This window comes from Nematostella vectensis, chromosome 4, assembly GCF_932526225.1.
Source record: "Nematostella vectensis chromosome 4, jaNemVect1.1, whole genome shotgun sequence".
Classification (NCBI taxonomy): Eukaryota; Metazoa; Cnidaria; class Anthozoa; order Actiniaria; family Edwardsiidae; genus Nematostella; species Nematostella vectensis.
The window spans coordinates 17859586-17886210 of record NC_064037.1 but is presented as its reverse complement, the minus strand read 5'-3'; the positions used below and the strand labels follow the sequence as shown (position 1 = coordinate 17886210).

Sequence of the window (26625 nt, the reverse complement as noted above, 5' to 3'; positions counted from 1 at the left end):
AGGGGGTGTTCAGTCTTTGCTATGCCTCTTGGGACAGGGTGACATGGATTCCCTACATCTCTAAGGAGGGGGTGTTCAGTCTTTTCTATGCGTCTGTAAACAGGGTGACGTCCTCCCTACATCTCTAAGGAGGGGGTGCTCAGTCTTTGCTATGCGTCTGTAAACAGGGTGACGTCCTCCCTACATCTCTAAGGAGGGGGTGCTCAGTCTTTGCTATGCATCTGTAAACAGGGTGACGTCCTCCCTACATCTCTAAGGAGGGGGTGTTCAGTCTTTGCTATGCCTCTGGGAAGGGGGTGTTGCATTTGGGTTAACATGAGCAATTTGCTTTACCCAAAATATGATGTTCTTGATAGTACTTATTACCTTGACTATCCAGTTACTGTTGGAATGGGCCATTATCTCCCTCTCTTCCCAAAAAAATGCAGAGTCTGACCGCTTAATCTGGAATAGAGTTCACAGTTCAGTTAATTTTTTACAATATTCGTATGGACATACAATTTACAAATTAAGTAAGAATTATTTACAAATACATATTGTAGTAAATCATATACATGACTGTCAAGCAGAAACTATATTTAGATAAGAAGCAACAGCAAGGCTAAGCAGGACACAACAAAACAAACAGGAAACAGGAAACAACAATAACAACGAAAAATGCAAGAGCCAGCAACAAAAACACAGAAAACATTACTTATGCCAAAAAAGAAATGTTGAAGTTTAGAAGTAAATAAAAATAAAGCTGTAGAAATTGTAATGTCGGTGCTGAGAGTAATATCATACTGGATAATTCTATAGTATAATGGTATGTACTATAAAGAAAGACACAAAGGAAGAGATTTAATATCATACTGGATAATTCTATAGTATAATGGTATGTACTATAAAGAAAGACACAAAGAAAGAGATTTCATACCATACTGGATAAATCTATAGTATAATGGTATGTACTATAAAGAAAGACACAAAGAAAGAGATTTAATATCATACTGGATAATTCTATAGTATAATGGTATGTACTATAAAGAAAGACACAAAGAAAAAGATTTCATACCAAGCTTTTAAGGCAAAACAAGGATAGAGTACTCAATATCAAGGTCTCATTGCACAAATCTGTATGTCCAAGCAGTTCTTGACAGTATATGTCAATTTTGACAAAAAGGATACCCACTTTATACTGGCCTCAATTCACTACTTCTTCAGTCACACTTAATGTTATTCAGATGCATACTGACATTAACACAACACAATCCACTGTATTTCTGTATCTAACAGGTCAGTCTCAATTAATCCAAATATGAGTCACATGCTTATGGCTCTATCAGTTAAATCAATACCTACATAATTATCTCCAGCAACATATACAAACTTAATTATCTTTTTGATATGTGTAGAATCATTAATGTTGTATAAATGCCAGAAATAATTCTAGCACAAATAAGAGATTAATAATCAAAAGACAAATAAAAACAAAATATTAAAACGGTTTATCTATTTTCTTCTTTAATCAATGTTTAAAATAGAAATAACATCTATAAACAATATCACCACAATGTAGAACAGAATAATATTGTATAGATAAACCTCTGAAGAAGGTTTATAGTAATTTTTCTGAAATGCTTGTTACCTTGTCAAATACATAATTTATGATGGGTGGTAGTTTCTAATTGTTTTTACACTGAGGCAGATGGTGTGCTTATCAGATGACATTCCAACATGTGACTTTTATTCTTATCAATTTTCTGCCATTCTAACCTCAGCTGAATGTGACGTCATTTGTCAAGACAAGGGGACTGCCATGGAATGGTTACCAATTAAATTGGTTATAGGAGAATCCATTATAAAATAAATATATTATTGACAATAGCAATCCATCAATAAAAGCCATTTTGAAGTAAATGCAAAAGTTGATTTGACAGTAACAAGTTTTTTTAATGCAATTATTCAAAGCGAGAAAATATAAAAAGGGAAAAAAAACCTTTTTTTCAACTTCAGAGTGAAAATTCTCAAGATAAATATACATCTTTTTGGATTTCATAACACATTCAAATAACAAAAATCTAAGGCAAGATAAAAATGTGCTTCTTGATATAGAGATAAGATCTAGTAAGAAGCTTTTTTTTAAAAAAAATAAATGTTCATGTCTATTTATATATCATGGATAGTTTAACATATATGTTGACTCTTAGAATATGTATGGTGTGATAGACAATCTTGTTCAACTCGACATCAGAAGTGAGAAAGCTAAATAAATCTGATGAAGCTTAACTTCCAAATCAGCAGGAAATTCAGGCTTTCAATTACAACTCTGTATTATCATTCAAATGTGGTATTAATTTTTGTTTATATTTAGGCAGACACAGACTAGTGGAAATGTACAACACCAACTGTACAATGGTAGTTATAATTACATAAAGTATGCACGTCGAGAAGCCATATAATTAATAGGTGACATTATAATGTCTTCTAATGTCGAGTTTCTCTCTAGAAGACAGGGAGCTAAGTTGTGATTTGGCAAGTCTTATCAAGTTGACTTCCACTAAAAACTATGTTCATGAATCTTCCACCGATCGAATAACTCCAAATCTTTGAAACGTGAAGGGTTATTTTTTTGCAGATATAGCCCGTGGTTATCAACACGGTTAAAATATACAGTGCAGTTCTCCAGTAGTTAAGAAGTCTAGCTGATAACGTAGATGTCATTTCGTGTTCAAACCATCTCAAACGCAAGCCCAAATTTCTGACCTTTGCAAGTAGAAGTGTGACAAAATTCACCTACCATCTCAAATTTACTCAACAACTTCATGGCATACACCTTTTTTGTGTGCGTGTGCCTAACCTGGGAAGGAAAAGACACAATATGAGAGGCAAATAAACATAGAGTCACTAAGATTTTAAGTACATGAGATTGGGAATTAGGCGGAAGATTATGAACTATGCCAGGAGGGTTTAGAAGGAAGCAATCTAGTACTGGGGATTGTTTTGGACGGAGAGATTAGTAGGGATACTTCGAAAGAGTAGCCGAACAAAATAGAGCATATAACATAAAAGTTGTGAGGTAGTTTTAAGGTTATATTGGTTGTATTGGCATTGTTTTAACTGCGAATAAATATAATAAATTTGTCGTTATATACTAACCAACTGGACCTCGCCGAAAGCACCGCGACCGATAACTTTGAGTGTTTTGAAGTCATCATTGTTCAGTCGATGTGTCTGAATCACTCTCGTTGGTTGTTCATCTAAAAGACAACAAAGACCCATTATAGATATAAATAAGAGAACCGTTAGCCCTCAAAGTAAATAAAGCAACAACGAAATCACGGGCGCACATCGCTGGAGAAAGTTCTCAACGTTCTTGTTTCGACGAAGTTGGGGAAAGTTGCAGTCATTCACAAGGGCTTCAATGCCGTCCTATGAAAGACCAAATAACGTGAGATTCTTAGTGACCAAAGCACAAATAACAAGGGATATTATGCGATAATTATAGCTTACCAATAGGCCGTCAACATAGAGGGGGCTTCGAGAATCCCTCACAATGTTTTCTAGCTTTTCATGCCGTTTATCGTCAACCATTTTGGGTTCTCCAACGCCGAGGGCTTTACGTGAACAAGCACGCCCAGGGCAAAAACACTTATCTGTCAAACCAGGAGACCTCTAGTACAGGCATTAGGATAAATGGCGAAGGTTTTCAGGCTTTCTTGTACTAGTGAACTGTTCAACTTTGTACGATGTTGACATTACTTTCAAACATGGCTGAAACTGCAGCGAGCTCATTCGTATAATCGATTCATGTCACGTGACCTCCAGTAAAGAGCCCTCCCCCAGCAAGTGGCGGTCTTTGATTCCAAAAAAAACACTAAATTAAAACTAAACTATTCTGTAAATACTTTAGAAAACGGGAAATACTCACAGTGCGACCTGATTCACGCACTATTCCTTGAGGGATTAGGTTTTTGTATCCACTTTTTAACTACAATATTTTTATAGGGTTATTAGCAAGCGATGTTGATCAGTTACTCATGCATAACCTTCGCCCCGAAAATGACGAAAGACAACGCGTTGTCTGTTCCGGGATCAATATAGCAACCTTTTTACATCTCGTTAAGGAATTAATGACCTCTATATTTGTTTGTTAATCGTTTAGTTGAAAGATTCTGGTTGGGAAAAGAAGGAGCGAAATATCATACCATACAACTATTCGGTCCTTTTTTCTCTATAAAAAATGACGTCCACGAAGAAAATGAATAGTCCATTCGTTTATCTTTTCTTAATCCCCCCAACCTTGTCAACCACCCGGCACAGATTATTAGGAAATCAACACCCTTGTCAAGTACAATGCACCCCGTTGATAAAGTTGGTATAAAGCTGGTAAAAGGATATAGGGGAGGGGTACTACTATGCTTATGCGATTGACGGGATGGAGGGGAGAATTAAATGGATCTAGGGGAGGGGTACTACTATGCTTATGCGATTGACGGAGAGGAGGGGAGAATTAAATGGATCTAGGGGAAGGGTACTACTAAACTTATGCGATTGACGAAGTGGAGGGGGGGGGGGGGTTAAAAGGATCTAGGGGAGGGGTACTGCTATGCGATTGACGGGGTGGAGGGGGGAGTTAAAAGGATCTAGAGGAGGGGTACTGCAATATTTATGCGATTGACGGAGTGGAGGGGGGGGGGAGTTAAAAGGATCTAGAGGTGGGGTACTGCTATGCGATTGACGGAGTGGAGGGGGGGGAGTTAAAAGGATCTAGAGGAGGGGTACTGCTATGCGATTGACGGAGTGGAGGGGGGGGGGAGTTAAAAGGATCTAGAGGAGGGGTACTGCTATATTTATGCGATTGACGGAGTGGAGGGGGGGAGTTAAAAGGATCTAGAGGAGGGGTACTGCTATGCGATTGACGGAGTGGAGGGGGGGGGGAGTTAAAAGGATCTAGAGGAGGGGTACTGCTATATTTATGCGATTGACGGAGTGGAGGGGGGGAGTTAAAAGGATCTAGAGGAGGGGTACTGCTATGCGATTGACGGAGTGGAGGGGGGGGGAGTTAAAAGGATCTAGAGGAGGGGTACTACTATATTTATGCGATTGACGGAGTGGAGGGGGGGAGTTAAAAGGATCTAGAGGAGGGGTACTGCTATGCGATTGACGGAGTGGAGGGAGGAGGAGTTAAAAGGATCTAGGAGAGGGGTACTGCTATGCGATTGACGGAGTGGAGGGGGGGGGGAGTTAAAAGGATCTAGGAGAAGGGTACTGCTATACTTATGCGATTGACGGAGTGGAGGGGGGGGAGTTGTTGTTTAAAGGATTGATTAGTAGACTAATCAATTTTGACGGTATTTAGGGATTCATATCTATTTATAGAGTTAGTAGATTTCGGTTTTTCCAGGGCTTTAGGAAAGCTTTTTGTAGTAAGTCTTGTTGTTTGTAGATGAATGATTTGTTTTGTTCAAGTTTGTTGTTGTTCGAATAGGATAAACGAGGAACGTTTAGATGAAAATTCGAGGGATTTTAGCAGGTTTTCATGTAATGTAGCAAGTAACTGACTATGCAATAATTGTGAAAGGCGGGGCTTGGGGGGGGGGGGGGGGGCTGTAAGACCAGAGGGGGGCACTAAGTTGAAATGTTGCTAAGATAGGGGGGTCATCCTTAACTTTTTCGCGCAGAGGGGAGGGCTTACTTAAATTGAAATTTTAAAAAAATGTTTGTCTTGATTCAGATTTATCAAGATGTCGGCGCAAATAGCTTGAAATGTCACCTTATCCTTTAAACACAGAATCGACGAAAGCTTTGAGAACCTCTTCGCAGTAGTCTCAGTGAGGATCTGTTCTGAATCACTATATATCTCTCAACCCTTTTCGGCAAAAGGAGCTTGTTGTTTCTCTTGATGTTCCTAGTCCGCCAACTCAAACTCAGAAAGCGTTACCGTTAGCGTCCATATTCTAGCGGCCACACAAAGATGACAAAAGGAAAAGATTTGTCACGCATGAAGAAGAGGTATCTCTAGATATCTCGTATAACAATCAGAAAATTTTCAGATTCTCCAATGAAACGCTTTGCGCTTGTTGGACATTAACTGTTTATAGGCAAAATATAAAACAACTGTTTTCCGACGTTTGTCGGCTTAGTCGACGTGCTCTCCGGTGTTGGAAATCCTGGTGATAAAATGATCCACAATGTGTGCCCCTTGGCACCTAAAACAGGGGGGGTTCGAACGCACACAGCCTCCCTTGGCCGATTGGTAGGATAGGACCGTCCATTTTCCATATGATCCCAATGACTGCGTACCCCCACCTCCCCCTCTCCTTAAGCCAATCCTGGGTACGCGCTTGTAAAGGCATGACATTGTCTTCGTCCGTAGTTTATTCTGGAACTAGACCCTGCGCGCAGGGTTGACTGGGATACCTGAGATGTGCAATTTGTTTGGGCCCTGTGTTGTGACATGTATGACAAACATTCTACCGCCCACCGCCTTGGATATAATAAAAACATGTATAATCTTGTTTTTTATTGTATATGCCATATCACAACACTGATTGGGGCAAGAAAGGTACGAAGCATCATCTCTTGAGGTGGGGTTGGACTTGAGGTGTGCTCCATTAAAGTAGATGGGGCTAATTGTCCTATCTTTTACAGTATAAAAATCTTACAAATACTATCCCCGCAGCAGAGATAGCATCGAAATAAAATTCAGGAAAACTGAGAATGTGTAAATGTTTAACATTTCTTTGGTTTACTGCCCTCAATGTGCTATCACTTAGGGGTAAATTTATTTTAACACCCAATGTAAGCCATATTGTATTAACAATATAATTTAGATTAAATTTACAAAGTAAACAACAATATCTATTTATGCTATCATATTGTTTAAACATTATTATTTATGAAGTAAATGAGAGGAATATCCAGACTTGAAATTATAGCATGTACATATTCTTAAGGATCGAGATCAACAACACTTTAAAGATAACACAATGCTCTAGATTTCATTGAGAATGTTCCATAAAATTAAAATGACATTCAATGAGGGATAAAGTTATTTTACGAAGAAAACAAAACTTATCTAAAGGAAAGACCAAAATACCAAAAAATAAGCACCAAAGTACCAAAATAATTTGAAATCTACTTGGTAAAAAAATTATGACATTCAATGAGAGAGATCAAGATATTTAATAGCAAGAAAACAAAATGTGGCTTATGGGTAGCCGGACAAGTGTCGCGATGTAAGGTAGTCACTTCAGAGCACATTTAAAGCCGCATTGTCACCAGTTTACTTCCGGAGGTCCGACGGAAACCTCAACCGTTAAAAGACAAAAAAATCTATTAAAATCCGAGATATTTAACAGGCCATCCGCTCTAAATTATCAATCACATCCTCAAAGAAACTTCCAATAGACATACTGATTCAATAAAATCAATACTTGGTACTATGGTAATATATGCAGTAATGAAATCGCGAATCTGGCCTCTAACTTCACAAATAACATGGATCTGAGAGCTGGAATCTCAAAATCAACAAGATGAAAGAAAGAACGAAGCGAAATTCCTACGTCGCTACGAGCCCTCACGCTATCGGAAATAATCAATAAGCTATCAGATATATGACAGCGTCGGTCATATTGACGGTGCACATGGTCTCAAGTGGTCGAGTAACCAATGAATAAGAAGTATCGCCTATGGCGCAAGGGTTCTTGGGAATTGCATTTTGCAAATCGCGTGACGACAGAAAGAAAAAAACCCAGTTGCATTTTATGACTGGGCTACCACCGGTATCCCAGTAATATAGTTGACGGTTACTACCTCTGTGGATTTCTACTGTCATGCGATTTTGCTCGAAATGCCTCGAAAGGCCTTTTTATGTTGAGGACGTGATAGACGTTATCGTCATTATGCGACAAAGAATTTATCTGTTGGTTTCGTATAGACTGCTAGCCAGCTCTTGTTCGGGGTTATTCGGAAATGTTTTGTCTTCGGATCACCCTCGCTCCACAGGCTTCCCAATATCCGAACACAAAACATTTCCGACTACCGGCCAAATGCAATGAGAGTCGTCCATGACTTCCATACATTCCTAGTTTGTTCTAGATTGGTTATTGGTAGGGAGCAGCTTATTTTCATTGGTGGTTGAGAATTTTCTTCGCCTAGCGCATGCCAAGAAAGGCTTTGGGTGAAGTACAATTCCTGAGTCTTCCGCATCCAACGAGGGTACCTCCAACCCCAATGGCGTCACAAAGTCGAATTTCTGCAGCAGCCGTGCGAGGAATAGGAAGAGCTCGGACCGCGCAAGCTCCTCCCCTAGACACACCCTTGGACCAGCACTAAACGGGAGGTAAGCATCATTAGCTGGCGCCCTGAAAACACCATCTTCTAGAAACCTATTGATATCAAATTTAAAAGGGTCCTTCCATTCAGTTGAGTCGTGATGAAGGGACCACAAATTAGGAACTACCGTAGTGCCCTTGGGGATTGCGTGTCCCCGTAGAAAAGTGTCCCTCGTGGTCTTATGCGGCATACCAAGTGGTCCTATGCAGGACAGACGGAGTGTTTCAGCTGTAAATGCTTCTAGAACAGGTAACTTCTTCTTGTGGGATAATTGCGGTAGCTGGCCTTTGCCTATGACGTCATCTAATTCATTATGAATGCGTTCTTGGACATCCGAGTCATTTAGGAGGTAGACCACTGACCATGACAACGTCGAAGCGGTTGTTTCAGAACCTGCTAAAAACTGAGAAGCCAGGCCTGTTGAAATGATGCCATTTTCTGTTAACTTGTGGCTGTTTTTTTCGCTGAGTTTAGCGTCTATAAGTAGATCAGTGTAGTCCCTTATCACTCCGGGTGTGAATGTTTGTTCATGCTCTTTGTATTTTCGCCAAATTATGGTGTATCTCTCCTGGAGTAGTTCTCTCAGCTCCCGCCTTTCTTTGCTTTCTGGAAGGATGTTCACGAGAAAGGGAAATACATCCGACAGCGACCGACTACTCATTACAACGCGGGAAATCTTATTGTGAATCTCGTAGATTCGCAAGAACTCGGGATCGTGAACATCATAACGTGATCCAAACAACCGAGCGCATATCACATTTGTTGTAGCGATTCCAAACTCTTTAGAAATATCCACAGGTTGACCATCTAGGGAGTCAAGCCTGCGGCAAACTTCATCTACTTCCACGCGGATTGCCTCATTCAAGCGGTCTGTCCCATGTACTCGGACAGCGCTGTGTCCGAGTTTCTTGTAAAATTTCCATAAAGGCCCATAATCAAGCACGCCATAATCGGGATCCATTCCAAAATCTAATGATGGGGGAAGGGTAGGCCTGCCTGCAAACACGCTCGGCTGTCGAGCCAAGGAATCGTATATTGCTTTTCCATTCAAAACCACAACAGGCTTGCTTCCCAAATACAGGCGAAAGACACCTCCATATTTATGGCTCAGGTTGGTGAAGGTTTTATAGAGAGCTTCTTTACGGATGAGTAAATCGAGATTGCCGATAATCGGCCATGGTGCTGGTCCGGGTGGAAGCCGTTCCTTGCGAGAGTAGAAAATATATATTAAAGCCAGAGATATCAGCAAAGCAGGCACGCATAGCTCGATCATCTTCCAGCGCTATGCTCACAGAGCCGCACATTCTCTAATTGTGAAAGCTATTAATTTGATAGAAATTCAGCGGGGGCTCTTGTCATTATTTCAGTGAGAGTCTTTGATATTAAAATTATACAATTATATTATTATGCATCTGACCTATATTTGACCTATCGCTTTGAGATTTCTAAAGGTTTCAGATTTTTAATTTTGTTTTAATTTTGTTGTATGAGTAACAGCTAAATTAAAAAGTTAATAAGTCAACAATAACACGAGTCAAATAGTTGAATCACGCTCGCCTTTGCGGTAAAATGTTTTGTATTTTCACATTGCTAAACCAATAGGAAAACACTTGTGAAATTGTCCCTATGACGTCACGGGACCAGTACTAAACTCGCCGCGCGCCGATGGTGCGTAGCTAAGCCTAAGAGGAGTGGTGGTGGTGGTGGTGGTGGGGGGGGGGGGGGGGGGGCACGGTGTTTATTTGTTGTTGAACATTTATTTATGATTTCCTTGCTGATGTGTGTGGAACTCTTTGAAAAATTTGCCTCTCCTTTAATGTTAGTAGTAACGACAAAACAAAAACATCAACAATGAAAAGGACAACAACATTTTGTTTTTCATTTTCAATAAGAGAATAATAATAAAACTGCTTAAGCTCAGTGTTGTTGTGTCCCTCCCTTTGTTATTAGTATTGAAATGTTTCCACTGTGCTCTCCAATACTACACTAAGTAAAATGCTTTCCTAATCGTGATATTTATCGTGATCCGCATGACCCTTAGGAAAATTCTTTACACATCACTTCCCTTGGATACGTGACTCCATCCTCTGGGACCCAGGGCGTCGCGGAGATCGGACTCACAGTCCTCCTTTTTTTTCTCGCGCGCTCCCTGTGTGTCCGATCTCTGCGGCGCCCTGGGTCCCCGAGGATTGCGTGACTTCGGATCGGTGGATCCGGCCTAAAATGGCACGCGGATTACGGATTTAAAGAAAAAAATAGAACGGATCCTCGGATTGTTAAAACTTACCGGATCACGGATCTTTTGAAAATTTAACGCCTCTGATACCCAGTGTATTAATCATGCGTTGCGGATTTTAATTTTGTGAGCATCGGCGGATTTAAAAAAAGTGTGCGATCAGCTGATTTGGAGACCACTATCCCCCCTCCCCCCCCCATTAGAAATGTTATGATTTTGCCAGTTCGCAATTCGTGTATTAAGCCGTGTTATACTTGCCGCCGCGAAGCTCAGAGCCTCTGGTACCCAGGGTATGTATAAATACTCCCTCCTAATAATTGGATTTGATGAGTAACCCTCGCTGTGTTGACTTGGAAATCCTGTGTAATGAGCCTTCGTTAGTCAGCGGTTACCCTCTCGAACAAAATAGTCGGCCATTAAAAAATGGAACTTTTCTAGATGTCTTAGTACTAAAGATAATCAGGTAATTATAAACTTATTACCCAAAATGGGTCAAGGAAAATCTAGAGAGCGTTATGAAAAAGCAGTTCGAAAGCTAAGCTCTCTAGAACTGGCTAACCTTGAAGGCGTTTTCAACGAGATATCTACGAAACGCGAAGACGGTAGCAGACATGTTGAGATTTCCCTGGTAAATAGACAAGACTTCGCCGAGAGATTTCGACTGCCTGGGTTTGTGACGGAGAGATTGTTTCATGCCTTTGACAGATCAGAGGTAAGATCTGGTGAAGAGGTTGTTAAATCTATGCAAAACCCACCCAATATGACAGGCTCAGCCTTACAATATACAGGGGGTATATATATATATATAATGCGTGAGTGCAGGCGTTCATATAACAGTGCTCAATACATTGGTGTAGAGCGGGATATATCTTGGTTTGTAGGAAAACAACACGTGAACTATCGTTTCATCTCTACAAGCCTGTAGATATATCTTGGTTTGTAGGAAAAAAACACGCGAACTACCAAGATATATCCCACTCTACACCTATGTATTGAGCACTGTTATATGAACGCCTGCACTCACGCATTATATATATATATAGGGGATATGTATATATATATATATATATATATATAGGGGGTATGTATGTTTGGTATATATATCTTGGTTTGTAGGAAAAAGACCACGCGAACTACTGTTTCATCTCTACAAGCCTGTTTCGTGGTTGCCCACTCATCAGGAGATTTATTAAGAATATATTACTACCATCAATTATATACTATCTTTATACAAAATTTACATAGGGCGCGAAATTTGAATGGCTGTTTTGATTAAATTGAATAGTTTAGCTGTTGCAGTACAAGGCTTTGTTCCTTTATTCCATTTTTTATGCTGTCATTTTTATGCGACCGCAAAAAAATGAACTGAAGCTCCTAGTCGCTGCCGACAAAACTACCAACTTCTATAAACTAGAACTGTCAGCTTACAAGAATCTCAAAGAAAAAGTCATAACGAAATCCTACAAGAAAGCTCCAGCCAAGACTACGCAAGCCATCCACAAAGAAAGCAAAAACATCACGACAAAACTAGGAATCGACAATAGAATGGGTGCCACCGCCAACAAACAAGCATTTATAACACTCAAAGACCACAACACCACAAGACCACAAGCCGAACTTCGCTAATAAACTGACCTGCAGACTCATCAACCCTACCAAGTCTGAAATAGGCAAGATCAGCAAAAGTATCCTCGACCGGATCAACACTGCCATCGCAACAAAACGTAACTTTCACCAATGGAAAAGCACTAAGGCCGTAATCGACTGGTTCACATCAACAGAAAACAAGACAGCATCCAACTTTATATGTTTCGACATAGTGGAATTCTACCCATCCATCAGCCAAGAGCTCCTAAACAAAGCCCTCGACTTTGCTGCTGACTATGACTGCATCACCGCTGAAGAAAAAAAACATCATAACCCACGCCAAGAGCTCTATCCTAGGACTCTACCGCGACAACGGACTAGCCATCACAAGCGCCACACCTAAAAACACAGAGAATATCAAGAAAGAACTATGCTGCATCTTCAACAGCAATGGACTGCGAATCACCATAGAAGCCATCAAGCGAGTAGTCAACTTCCTAGACGTCACATTCGACCTGAACCGCAACACCTACCAGCCTTTCACCAAACCGAACGCAAGAGCAACCACCCGCCTACCATCACAAAGAATATTCCTGCCAGTATTAACAAACGCTTATCTACACTATCATCTGACAAAGAAACCTTCGGCCAAGCCGCCCCGCCATACCAGAAAGCACTCGACGAAAGTGGGTATAACTACACGCTGCACTACGAACAAAACACCACAAGCAAATGTAAGAACCGTCAGCGCAAAAACATCATCTGGTACAACCCCCATTTCAGCAAGAACACAAGCACCAACATCGGCCACAGATTCCTCTCACTCATAGACAAGCACTTCCCTAAAGACCACAAACTCAAAACATTTTCAACAGGAACACAATCAAGATCAGTTACAGCTGCATGAGCAACACCAAGCAGATAATTGACAGCCACAACAAACGCATAATCGCCTCATCAATGACAACCGAAGATGCCCCTACCTCCCTTGCCACCGCCAATAACAAAACATGCAACTGCAGACAAAAGAACACGTGCCCCCTCGACGGAAACTGCCTCCAATCATAATCTACCAAGCTACTGTAACAAGAAAGTACAACAACACCTCCAAAACCTACGTAGGACTTACCGAGAACGAATTTAAGACAAGATATAGAAACCATATGTATGGCCCATGTGTATGGCAAAGTCTACAAGCCCCATATGTATGGCCCATGTGTATGGCAAAGTCTATCAATTCCCCATACGCATGGCCCATGTTAAATGTATAAAAAAGGTTACAGTACTATCTTAATGTATGTAGTTTCTGGTTGAATTTTCAAACATCCCTAATAACATCAGTGTTTGATGGTAGAGAGAGACAATCTAGCAAAAAATAAACATAGCTATCAAATTCTGATAAGAGAAGTGAAATTTTGCATTGCAATGGGAAAAAAGCCCTGTAAAAACAGGGGAATTGAAATACGAATAATAAAATATTATTTTCTGTAGGTTTAAAAAACAATGTGGGCTCGTTGGAATGTTGCCATTCTTGAATGGGCGTGCAGCCTGTGCTCTAAAAGCAAAAAACAATTCACAGATTTAAAAATGTTACCTAGATTTTGTAGGTTTGTTTTCCTAAAGTTGAATAATCATGAAATAAACAGGAAGACAGGAATTAGTATAGTGCGTGCATATATTTTTTTATGTAATATGATTGACATCTCGATCTACGTCACAAATGACTTGAGCCAGGCCTTTTTCCTGGAGGTTGACCAAAATACCTAAATACCAAAATACCTCAGATGTGGCATTGTTCACTAAGGTTTTTATTGCCTGCCTTTTTACCAACAACATTAATTATTATGTGTTTTTGTAGACTGGGACAATTGACCTTGAAGAGTTCATTGGTGGAATTGCCCTCTGCCTTCATGGCTCTGTGAGAGACAAGTGCAGAGTGTTGTTCAAGGTTTTTGATTTGGTAAGGCTTTTTTTACAAGATTAAAAGTTTTCACCAGGTTTACCTAAGTAGTACCTAAAAGTAAAAAGAAATGTACAATGTCATATATAATCCCCCCATAATTTAAAAAAGGGTGAACCCTTTTCACTTGTTGTTGTGTAATTACATTAGGGTGAAAAAAGTCTTCAAATTGAATTTGGTTAATAAAAAAGGGCAGGATTGCAAAAACAAAGTGCCTAGGAAGAAACTACTGCACCCAGTGATCATTATAAGTGTGCCTTTTCAGAGAAAAACTCACTTTTTTAAAAGTTTATTGTTTTATAAAGTTTAGTAAAGTATGCTCATCTTTCTTCTCTGTTTTTTTTCCCTTAAAGGATGAAGATGATGGAGTGAGTAAGGATGAACTTACAGCTGTTCTGTTAAGCTCTCTTGAATCAGCTGAGAAAATTCTTGATAATATGGAAGAGCCCTCGAGTGGCTGTACAGCTGACAATACAGACAGACTTATTGAGACAGTCACAAAGTGAGTTCAAACGGAATATAATATATCTTTGTTGCTTGAAGGGAGTCTATGTATTGTTAACTCCTGAGTGTAAGCTTACACAACAGGGTTAAACATGTGCACGTAATAAGCTAGCTTTTATATAATTGGTGTGCTCATGAAGCCAGATACATGTAATCAGTTTTTAAAATTCTGTACTGTCGAATCACATGTAATTTTTTTTACAATTCAATGGTGAATTTTAGGATTTTATCACAAATTTGTCTACATACTAAGAAGATGGTACTACTTAACTAAATTGTAATTATTATAGAAAAAATGTAAGAGAGAAAAAAAGTGATCAAAATCATTATTTTGGTGATGTGAGCATGTTAGACTAGATAAAAGGTTACCTCATCCAGAAGTCATTTGAAAAAAAAATACTGTCTGGTTAAAAAATATCACAATTTCAATTTGCAAATGCAAATGCAAATGAAGTAGTTCAAGTCACAAGGTCTGAATCTACCCTTTTATTCCTTCCGAAATGACATTAGATTTTTTGTTAAAAATAGGTGACTTGATGAGTTTTGGGTTACCCTGTATTAACATAACCTCTAGTACATAGCATCATTTAACACCATTCTGTTTTTGTTCAGGATTGTTGACGAGGCATTTAAAAAAAGTCATGTTTCAAAAAGTGGAAAGCTGTCTGCTAAGGTAATTGATGCTTTTTACATACATATAACACACTAATAGCCAAGCACCTTTGAACCCAATAATATGTTGACTGACTCACAAATAGCCAAGCACCTTTGAACCCAAGAATATGTTGGCTGACTCACAAATAGCCAAGCACCTTTGAACCAAAGAATATGTTGGCTGACTCACAAATAGCCAAGCACCTTTGAACCAAAGAATATGTTGGCTGACTCACAAATAGCCAAGCACCTTTGAACCCAATAATATGTTAGCTGACTCACAAATAGCCAAGCACCTTTGGACCAAAGAATATGTTGCCTGACTCACAAATAGCCAAGCACCTTTGAAACCAAGAATATGTTGGCTGACTCACAAACAGCCAAGCACCTTTGAACCCAAAAATTGTTGGCTGACTCACAAACAGCCAAGCACCTTTGAACCCAAAAATTGTTGCCTTACTCACAAATAGCCAAGCACCTTTGAACCCAAGAATATGTTGCCTGACTTACAAATAGCCAAGCACTTTTGAACCCAAGAATATGTTGGCTGACTCACAAATAGCCAAGCACCTTTGAACCCAAGAATATGTTGTCTGACTCACAAATAGCCAAGCACCTTTGAACCCAAGAATATGTTGCCTGACTCACAAATAGCCAAGCACCTTTGAACCCAAGAATATGTTGCCTGACTAACAAATAGCCAAGCACCTTTGAACCCAAGAATATGTTGCCTGACTCACAAATAGCCAAGCACCTTTGAACCCAAGAATATGTTGGCTGACTCACAAATAGCCAAGCACCTTTGAACCCAAGAATATGTTGTCTGACTCACAAATAGCCAAGCACCTTTGAACCCAAGAATATGTTGCCTGACTCACAAATAGCCAAGCACCTTTGAACCCAAGAATATGTTGCCTGACTCACAAATAGCCAAGCACCTTTGAACCCAAGAATATGTTGTCTGACTCACAAATAGCCAAGCACCTTTGAACCCAAGAATATGTTGCCTGACTCACAAATAGCCAAGCACCTTTGAACCCAAGAATTGTTGCCTGACTCACAAATAGCCAAGCACCTTTGAACCCAAGAATATGTTGCCTGACTCACAAATAGCCAAGCACCTTTGAACCCAAGAATATGTTGCCTGACTAACAAATAGCCAAGCACCTTTGAACCCAAGAATATGTTGCCTGACTCACAAATAGCCAAGCACCTTTGAACCCAAGAATTGTTGCCTGACTCACAAATAGCCAAGCACCTTTGAACCCAAGAATATGTCGCCTTACTCACAAATAGCCAAGCACCTTTGAACCCAAGAATATGTTGCCTGACTCACAAATAGCCAAGCACCTTTGAACCCAAGAATATGTTGGCTGACTCACAAACAGCCAAGCACCTTTGAACCCAAGAATATGTTGCCTGACTCACAAATAGCCAAGCACCTTTGAACCCAAGAATATGTCGCCTTACTCACAAATAGCCAAGCACCTTTGAACCCAAGAATATGTTGCCTGACTAACAAATAGCCAAGCACCTTTGAACCCAAGAATATGTTGCCTGACTCACAAATAGCCAAGCACCTTTGAACCCAAGAATTGTTGCCTGACTCACAAATAGCCAAGCACCTTTGAACCCAAGAATATGTCGCCTTACTCACAAATAGCCAAGCACCTTTGAACCCAAGAATATGTTGCCTGATTCACAAATAGCCAAGCACCTTTGAACCCAAGAATATGTTGGCTGACTCACAAACAGCCAAGCACCTTTGAACCGAAGAATATGTTGGCTGACTCACAAATAGCCAAGCACCTTTGAACCGAAGAATATGTTGGCTGACTCACAAATAGCCAAGCACCTTTGAACCCAAGAATATGTTGGCTGACTCACAAATAGCCAAGCACCTTTGAACCCAAGAATATGTTGCCTGACACATGTTGAGAGGGTTGATTCTGCTGTTTTTCCTTGTTTGATCTGAAATTTGTCAAAAAACCTGAGCTATTATTCGGTGATAGTATCTTCAAGACCATTTATCACTTAGACTGATGCCTGAGTATCTTCACCTTGTTTTGTTTATTTTGCATTTGTGTTTTTTTTTTGGGGGGGGTGGGTACTACTCACGGCCAGAACAGGCCGGATAAGGGGTAAATGGGTTAAAGTACAGGCCGGATAAGGGGTGAATGTGTTAAATTACAGGCCGGATGAGGGGTGAATGGGTAAAGTACAGGCCAGATGAGGGGTGAATGGGTTAAAGTACAGGCCGGATGAGGGGTGAATGGGTTAAAGTACAGGCCGGATAAGGGGTGAATGGGTAAAATTACAGGCCGGATGAGGGGTGAATGGGTTAAAGTACAGGCCGGATGAGGGGTGAATGGGTAAAATTACAGGCCGGATGAGGGGTGAATGGGTAAAATTACAGGCCGGATGAGGGGTGAATGGGTTAAAGTACAGGCCGGATGAGGGGTGAATGGGTTAAAGTACAGGCCGGATAAGGGGTGAATGGGTTAAAGTACAGGCCGGATAAGGGGTGAATGGGTTAAAGAACAGGCCGGATAAGGGGTGAATGGGTTAAAGTACAGGCCGGATAAGGGGTGAATGTGTTAAATTACAGGCCGGATGAGGGGTGAATGGGTAAAGTACAGGCCGGATGAGGGGTGAATGGGTTAAAGTACAGGCCGGATGAGGGGTGAATGGATTAAAGTACAGGCCGGATAAGGGGTGAATGGGTAAAATTACAGGCCGGATGAGGGGTGAATGGGTTAAAGTACAGGCCGGATGAGGGGTGAATGGGTTAAAGTACAGGCCGGATGAGGGGTGAATGGGTTAAAGTACAGGCCGGATGAGGGGTGAATGGGTTAAATTACAGGCCGGATGAGGGGTGAATGGGTTAAAGTACAGGCCGGATGAGGGGTGAATGGGTTAAAAGACAGGCCGGATGAGGGGTGAATGGGTTAAAGTACAGGCCGGATGAGGGGTGAATGGGTTAAAGTACAGGCCGGATAAGGGGTGGATGGGTTAAAGTACAGGCCGGATGAGGGGTAAATGGGTTAACCACGCTGCAAGGATGCCCTTCCTTTATGGGCTGCATCACGTAGAACAAAGGCCTTTTGGTGGCATCATTTATATCTAGAGAATTATGTAATTTTTTGGGTCCAAATTGTTAATTTTGTCTGCTCTCTTAAGCTTGATTACCCTCGATTCAAACCTGTGGTGTTTTCTTTCCTTGACGTATTCTAGCAGTAAAACTCACATCGCAAAGCTACGTTTTTGTTTGTCTGCCATTGTTGTAAAATTGGAACCATGTGTGTTTCACTAGTGCGACGTGACAAGAAAAACAACTGATTGGCCAAAGTTTTCTGGTGCGGATTGTTTCAGGATTTGGAAACTAAAAGCTGAGTTTTCGAGAAACAGAAAGGAATGTGTGTCATTAGTGTGTGACGAGTCCAGGACTGCTGTAAGGGAGGCTACAAATCATTAGTTTTAGCACCTTAATGCATATTTATATTTGTTATCCATTTCTAGGAGTTTGAGAATTGGTTATACCGCACTCCACAAATTATGGACAATGTTTTTGGGTGGCAATGCCCAAGACCAGAAGGTTTGAAAGAACAAGTTTATTCTTTTCATTTATTTACTATTTTTTATTAAGTATGCTTTTGTATTTTCCAGAAGGCCATTGGATGAATGAGCAACCTCCCCACAGTCCTACAGCAAAAATAGGCATTCTAGAGTCTCACTCCCCGGTAGCCACAAGCCCATTCTCACAGCACTTAGAGTCTGAGCCCCTAGCCACACGTCATGATTTGCTATCAGGCTATCCAGATACCAGTGATGAGGCGCACTTGTTTGGTACAGTTCCTATCGGGGGTGATGCATTTGTGGAAACCCCCTTGCCAATTCAAGGGCAAAACCCCCAGGACTTCCTAGAACCTGTGCAGATTTTAAGTGACTCATTTCCAGTAGATGAAGATTCTGATCAGTTTGCCCAAGACCCAAGTCTTTTCCAAGCTAGAACCTCAGTCACTGACCTGCCAAAGACTTCTCAAGATCAATTACAGGCTTGTCAGAATCCCCAGGATTCACTTCAAACACCACAAACACAGAGTCTGGAAAACCCAACTCTGGTGTCAATCCACAATGATAACCAAAGCTCGGGACTGCAACAGGGTGCAGAAGTAGTGAAGTCTGAACAGCAGTATACTTTACAGTATATCCAGCAACCATACACATCGCCACATATCACCCCGCACCATCTACAGTCAGTTGGCACAACGCAAGATGCCTTTCAAACTGTTCCAGCTACTATAACGGGAATTCAGATGGTGCAGGTATCCCATGATCCTTTCCTGGGGCTTCACCCTGTGATGAAACCTACGTTCGACCTCCATGGCCTGGATCATCCAAAGGATCTGCAGCACGTCTCGTTGCCAACTACCCCAGAGATGGAGGTTTGTGGAAAGGAGACGGAGGAGGATCGTCGGTGCTCTGCCTGGATTCCCTCACCACAGACCAGGCAGCTACTGGCTACTATTGGTTCTGGCATGATGAGTAACATGGATGTGGACCAGCAGTTTCTGACATCTCCAGGGATAGTCATCGATGGACCTCAGGTGAGAGATAGTCATCGATGGACCTCAGGTGAGAGATAGTCATCGATGGACCTCAGGTGAGAGATAGTCATCGATGGACCTCAGGTGAGAGATAGTCATCGATGGACCTCAGGTGAGAGATAGTCATCGATGGACCTTAGGTGAGAATAGGAGAATTAGGGAACTCAGGTGAGGGAGGAGAATTAGGGAACTCAGGTGAGAATAGGAGAATTAGGGGGCTCAGGTGAGAATAGGAGAATTAGGGAACTCAGGTGAGGGAGGAGAATTAGGGAACTCAGGTGAGAATAGGAGAATTAGGGGACTCAGGTGAGAATAGGAGAATTAGGGAACTCAGGTGAGGGAGGAGAATTAGGGAACTCAGGTGAGAATAGGAGAATTAGGGGACTCAGGTGAGAATAGGAGAATTAGGGGGCTCAGGTGAGAATAGGAGAATTAGGGAACTCAGGTGAGGGAGGAGAATTAGGGAACTCAGGTGAGAATAGGAGAATTAGGGGACTCAGGTGAGAATAGGAGAATTAGGGGACTCAGGTGAGAATAGGAGAATTAGGGGACTCAGGTGAGAATAGGAGAATTAGGGAACTCAGGTGAGAATAGGAGAATAAGGGGACTCAGGTGAGAATAGGAGAATTAGGGAACTCAGGTGAGAATAGGAGAATTAGGGAACTCAGGTGAGAATAGGAGAATTAGGGAACTCAGGTGAGAATAGGAGAATAAGGGAACTCAGGTGAGAATAGGAGAATTAGGGAACTCAGGTGAGAATAGGAGAATTAGGGAACTCAGGTGAGAATAGGAGAATTAGGGAACTCAGGTGAGAATAGGAGAATTAGGGAACTCAGGTGAGAATAGGAGAATTAGGGAACTCAGGTGAGAATAGGAGAATAAGGGAACTCAGGTGAGAATAGGAGAATAAGGGAACTCAGGTGAGAATAGGAGAATTAGGGGACTCAGGTGAGAATAGGAGAATTAGGGAACTCAGGTGAGGGAGGAGAATTAGGGAACTCAGGTGAGAATAGGAGAATTAGGGGACTCAGGTGAGAATAGGAGAATTAGGGAACTCAGGTGAGAATAGGAGAATTAGGGAACTCAGGTAAGGGAGGAGAATTAGGGGACTCAGGTGAGGGAGGAGAATTAGGGGGCTCAGGTGAGAATAGGAGAATTAGGGGACTCAGGTGAGAATAGGAGAATTAGGGAACTCAGGTAAGGGAGGAGAATTAGGGGACTCAGGTAAGGGAGGAGAATTAGGGAACTCAGGTGAGAATAGGAGAATTAGGGAACTCAGGTGAGAATAGGAGAATTAGGGAACTCAGGTGAGAATAGGAGAATTAGGGAACTCAGGTGAGAATAGGAGAATTAGGGAACTCAGGTGAGAATAGGAGAATTAGGGAACTCAGGTGAGGGAGGAGAATTAGGGGGCTCAGGTAAGGGAGGAGAATTAGGGAACTCAGGTGAGGGAGGAGAATTAGGGGGCTCAGGTAAGGGAGGAGAATTAGGGGACTCAGTTAAGGGAGGAGAATTAGGGAACTCAGGTAAGGGAGGAGAATTAGGGGACTCAGGTAAGGGAGGAGAATTAGGGGACTCAGGTAAGGGAGGAGAATTAGGGAACTCAGGTGAGAATAGGAGAATTAGGGGACTCAGGTAAGGGAGGAGAATTAGGGGGCTCAGGTGAGAATAGGAGAATTAGGGGACTCAGGTGAGAATAGGAGAATTAGGGAACTCAGGTGAGGGAGGAGAATTAGGGAACTCAGGTGAGAATAGGAGAATTAGGGGACTCAGGTGAGAATAGGAGAATTAGGGAACTCAGGTGAGAATAGGAGAATTAGGGAACTCAGGTGAGGGAGGAGAATTAGGGAACTCAGGTGAGAATAGGAGAATTAGGGGGCTCAGGTGAGAATAGGAGAATTAGGGGACTCAGGTGAGAATAGGAGAATTAGGGAACTCAGGTGAGGGAGGAGAATTAGGGAACTCAGGTGAGAATAGGAGAATTAGGGGACTCAGGTGAGAATAGGAGAATTAGGGAACTCAGGTGAGAATAGGAGAATTAGGGAACTCAGGTGAGGGAGGAGAATTAGGGAACTCAGGTGAGAATAGGAGAATTAGGGGGCTCAGGTGAGAATAGGAGAATTAGGGGACTCAGGTGAGAATAGGAGAATTAGGGGACTCAGGTGAGAATAGGAGAATTAGGGAACTCAGGTGAGAATAGGAGAATTAGGGAACTCAGGTGAGAATAGGAGAATTAGGGGACTCAGGTAAGAATAGGAGAATAAGGGAACTCAGGTGAGAATAGGAGAATTAGGGGACTCAGGTGAGAATAGGAGAATTAGGGAACTCAGGTGAGAATAGGAGAATTAGGGAACTCAGGTGAGAATAGGAGAATTAGGGAACTCAGGTGAGAATAGGAGAATTAGGGGACTCAGGTGAGAATAGGAGAATTAGGGGACTCAGGTAAGAATAGGAGAATAAGGGAACTCAGGTGAGAATAGGAGAATTAGGGAACTCAGGTGAGGGAGGAGAATTAGGGAACTCAGGTGAGAATAGGAGAATTAGGGAACTCAGGTGAGAATAGGAGAATTAGGGGACTCAGGTGAGAATAGGAGAATTAGGGAACTCAGGTGAGAATAGGAGAATTAGGGGACTCAGGTAAGAATAGGAGAATAAGGGAACTCAGGTGAGAATAGGAGAATTAGGGGACTCAGGTGAGAATAGGAGAATTAGGGAACTCAGGTGAGAATAGGAGAATTAGGGAACTCAGGTGAGAATAGGAGAATTAGGGAACTCAGGTGAGAATAGGAGAATTAGGGGACTCAGGTGAGAATAGGAGAATTAGGGGACTCAGGTGAGAATAGGAGAATTAGGGAACTCAGGTGAGAATAGGAGAATAAGGGGACTCAGGTGAGGGAGGAGAATTAGGGAACTCAGGTGAGAATAGGAGAATTAGGGAACTCAGGTGAGAATAGGAGAATTAGGGAACTCAGGTGAGAATAGGAGAATAAGGGAACTCAGGTGAGAATAGGAGAATTAGGGAACTCAGGTGAGAATAGGAGAATTAGGGAACTCAGGTGAGAATAGGAGAATTAGGGAACTCAGGTGAGAATAGGAGAATTAGGGAACTCAGGTGAGAATAGGAGAATTAGGGAACTCAGGTGAGAATAGGAGAATAAGGGAACTCAGGTGAGAATAGGAGAATAAGGGAACTCAGGTGAGAATAGGAGAATTAGGGGACTCAGGTGAGAATAGGAGAATTAGGGAACTCAGGTGAGGGAGGAGAATTAGGGAACTCAGGTGAGAATAGGAGAATTAGGGGACTCAGGTGAGAATAGGAGAATTAGGGAACTCAGGTGAGAATAGGAGAATTAGGGAACTCAGGTAAGGGAGGAGAATTAGGGGACTCAGGTGAGGGAGGAGAATTAGGGGGCTCAGGTGAGAATAGGAGAATTAGGGGACTCAGGTGAGAATAGGAGAATTAGGGAACTCAGGTGAGGGAGGAGAATTAGGGAACTCAGGTGAGAATAGGAGAATTAGGGGACTCAGGTGAGAATAGGAGAATTAGGGAACTCAGGTGAGAATAGGAGAATTAGGGAACTCAGGTGAGGGAGGAGAATTAGGGAACTCAGGTGAGAATAGGAGAATTAGGGGGCTCAGGTGAGAATAGGAGAATTAGGGGACTCAGGTGAGAATAGGAGAATTAGGGAACTCAGGTGAGGGAGGAGAATTAGGGAACTCAGGTGAGAATAGGAGAATTAGGGGACTCAGGTGAGAATAGGAGAATAAGGGAACTCAGGTGAGAATAGGAGAATTAGGGAACTCAGGTGAGAATAGGAGAATTAGGGAACTCAGGTGAGAATAGGAGAATAAGGGAACTCAGGTGAGAATAGGAGAATAAGGGAACTCAGGTGAGAATAGGAGAATTAGGGGACTCAGGTGAGAATAGGAGAATTAGGGAACTCAGGTGAGGGAGGAGAATTAGGGAACTCAGGTGAGAATAGGAGAATTAGGGGACTCAGGTGAGAATAGGAGAATTAGGGAACTCAGGTGAGAATAGGAGAATTAGGGAACTCAGGTAAGGGAGGAGAATTAGGGGACTCAGGTGAGGGAGGAGAATTAGGGGGCTCAGGTGAGAATAGGAGAATTAGGGAACTCAGGTGAGGGAGGAGAATTAGGGAACTCAGGTGAGAATAGGAGAATTAGGGGACTCAGGTGAGAATAGGAGAATTAGGGAACTCAGGTGAGAATAGGAGAATTAGGGAACTCAGGTGAGGGAGGAGAATTAGGGAACTCAGGTGAGAATAGGAGAATTAGGGGGCTCAGGTGAGAATAGGAGAATTAGGGGACTCAGGTGAGAATAGGAGAATTAGGGAACTCAGGTGAGGGAGGAGAATTAGGGAACTCAGGTGAGAATAGGAGAATTAGGGGACTCAGGTGAGAATAGGAGAATTAGGGAACTCAGGTGAGAATAGGAGAATTAGGGAACTCAGGTGAGGGAGGAGAATTAGGGAACTCAGGTGAGAATAGGAGAATTAGGGGGCTCAGGTGAGAATAGGAGAATTAGGGGACTCAGGTGAGAATAGGAGAATTAGGGGACTCAGGTGAGAATAGGAGAATTAGGGAACTCAGGTGAGAATAGGAGAATTAGGGAACTCAGGTGAGAATAGGAGAATTAGGGGACTCAGGTAAGAATAGGAGAATAAGGGAACTCAGGTGAGAATAGGAGAATTAGGGAACTCAGGTGAGAATAGCAGAATAAGGGAACTCAGGTGAGGGAGGAGAATTAGGGGACTCAGGTGAGAATAGGAGAATTAGGGAACTCAGGTGAGAATAGGAGAATTAGGGAACTCAGGTGAGAATAGGAGAATTAGGGAACTCAGGTGAGAATAGGAGAATTAGGGGACTCAGGTGAGAATAGGAGAATAAGGGAACTCAGGTGAGAATAGGAGAATAAGGGAACTCAGGTGAGAATAGGAGAATAAGGGAACTCAGGTGAGGGAGGAGAATTAGGGAACTCAGGTGAGAATAGGAGAATTAGAGAACTCAGGTGAGAATAGGAGAATTAGGGGACTCAGGTGAGAATAGGAGAATTAGGGGACTCAGGTGAGAATAGGAGAATTAGGGAACTCAGGTGAGGGAGGAGAATTAGGGAACTCAGGTGAGAATAGGAGAATTAGGGGACTCAGGTGAGAATAGGAGAATTAGGGAACTCAGTTGAGAATAGGAGAATTAGGGAACTCAGGTGAGGGAGGAGAATTAGGGAACTCAGGTGAGAATAGGAGAATTAGGGGGCTCAGGTGAGAATAGGAGAATTAGGGGACTCAGGTGAGAATAGGAGAATTAGGGGACTCAGGTGAGAATAGGAGAATTAGGGAACTCAGGTGAGAATAGGAGAATTAGGGAACTCAGGTGAGAATAGGAGAATTAGGGGACTCAGGTAAGAATAGGAGAATAAGGGAACTCAGGTGAGAATAGGAGAATTAGGGAACTCAGGTGAGAATAGGAGAATAAGGGAACTCAGGTGAGGGAGGAGAATTAGGGGACTCAGGTGAGAATAGGAGAATTAGGGAACTCAGGTGAGAATAGGAGAATTAGGGAACTCAGGTGAGAATAGGAGAATTAGGGAACTCAGGTGAGAATAGGAGAATTAGGGGACTCAGGTGAGAATAGGAGAATAAGGGAACTCAGGTGAGAATAGGAGAATAAGGGAACTCAGGTGAGAATAGGAGAATAAGGGAACTCAGGTGAGAATAGGAGAATAAGGGAACTCAGGTGAGGGAGGAGAATTAGGGAACTCAGGTGAGAATAGGAGAATTAGGGAACTCAGGTGAGAATAGGAGAATTAGGGAACTCAGGTGAGAATAGGAGAATAAGGGAACTCAGGTGAGAATAGGAGAATTAGGGAACTCAGGTGAGAATAGGAGAATTAGGGAACTCAGGTGAGAATAGGAGAATTAGGGAACTCAGGTGAGAATAGGAGAATTAGGGAACTCAGGTGAGAATAGGAGAATTAGGGAACTCAGGTGAGAATAGGAGAATAAGGGAACTCAGGTGAGAATAGGAGAATAAGGGAACTCAGGTGAGAATAGGAGAATTAGGGGACTCAGGTGAGAATAGGAGAATTAGGGAACTCAGGTGAGGGAGGAGAATTAGGGAACTCAGGTGAGAATAGGAGAATTAGGGGACTCAGGTGAGAATAGGAGAATTAGGGAACTCAGGTGAGAATAGGAGAATTAGGGAACTCAGGTGAGGGAGGAGAATTAGGGAACTCAGGTGAGAATAGGAGAATTAGGGGGCTCAGGTGAGAATAGGAGAATTAGGGGGCTCAGGTGAGAATAGGAGAATTAGGGGACTCAGGTGAGGGAGGAGAATTAGGGAACTCAGGTGAGAATAGGAGAATTAGGGAACTCAGGTGAGAATAGGAGAATTAGGGGACTCAGGTGAGAATAGGAGAATTAGGGAACTCAGGTGAGGGAGGAGAATTAGGGAACTCAGGTGAGAATAGGAGAATTAGGGGACTCAGGTGAGAATAGGAGAATTAGGGAACTCAGGTGAGAATAGGAGAATTAGGGAACTCAGGTGAGAATAGGAGAATAAGGGAACTCAGGTGAGAATAGGAGAATAAGGGAACTCAGGTGAGAATAGGAGAATAAGGGAACTCAGGTGAGAATAGGAGAATAAGGGAACTCAGGTGAGGGAGGAGAATTAGGGAACTCAGGTGAGAATAGGAGAATTAGGGAACTCAGGTGAGAATAGGAGAATTAGGGAACTCAGGT

General features: G+C 42.1%; 3 protein-coding genes across 7 annotated transcripts in view; 1 reads left to right on the top strand and 2 right to left on the bottom strand.

The window, feature by feature from the left end:
* Nucleotides 1-3785, bottom strand: part of LOC5503002 (rho-associated protein kinase 2) — a 63246-nt gene extending 59461 nt beyond the window's left edge. For all 4 annotated transcript variants that reach the window (XM_048725864.1, XM_048725867.1, XM_048725865.1 and 1 more), the window contains exons 1-5: nt 3493-3785; nt 3330-3411; nt 3139-3239; nt 2780-2839; nt 367-444 (exon numbers count right to left, since the gene is read on the bottom strand). In XM_048725864.1, the coding sequence (XP_048581821.1) occupies nt 367-444; nt 2780-2839; nt 3139-3239; nt 3330-3411; nt 3493-3573 (402 nt within the window). In that variant the 5' untranslated portion in view covers nt 3574-3785. The remainder of the gene's footprint in view (nt 1-366; nt 445-2779; nt 2840-3138; nt 3240-3329; nt 3412-3492) is intronic.
* Nucleotides 3786-6490: 2705 nt separating this feature from the next.
* Nucleotides 6491-9632, bottom strand: LOC5499972 (steroid 17-alpha-hydroxylase/17,20 lyase). Its single transcript, XM_001621453.3, has one exon. The coding sequence runs from the start codon at nt 9590-9592 to the stop codon at nt 8069-8071; it is 1524 nt and encodes a 507-aa protein (XP_001621503.1). The 5' UTR covers nt 9593-9632; the 3' UTR covers nt 6491-8068.
* Nucleotides 9633-10719: 1087 nt separating this feature from the next.
* Nucleotides 10720-26625, top strand: part of LOC5506933 (trafficking protein particle complex subunit 12) — a 46421-nt gene continuing 30515 nt past the window's right edge. Inside the window, exons 1-6 of one of the 2 annotated variants that reach the window (XM_048726440.1) lie at nt 10720-10845; nt 14001-14102; nt 14456-14604; nt 15219-15279; nt 18780-18855; nt 18927-19867. In XM_048726440.1, the coding sequence (XP_048582397.1) occupies nt 14540-14604; nt 15219-15279; nt 18780-18855; nt 18927-19867 (1143 nt within the window). In that variant the 5' untranslated portion in view covers nt 10720-10845; nt 14001-14102; nt 14456-14539. Of the gene's footprint in view, nt 10846-10924; nt 11268-14000; nt 14103-14455; nt 14605-15218; nt 15280-18779; nt 18856-18926; nt 19868-26625 lie in introns of those variants that run through there. The other variant, XM_048726439.1, reaches the window with a different exon arrangement.

Bases quoted from the DNA above. Each gene is read 5' to 3' on its own strand.
- LOC5499972 (XM_001621453.3), bottom strand. From the start codon at position 9,592: ATGATCGAGCTATGCGTGCCTGCTTTGCTGATATCTCTGGCTTTAATA.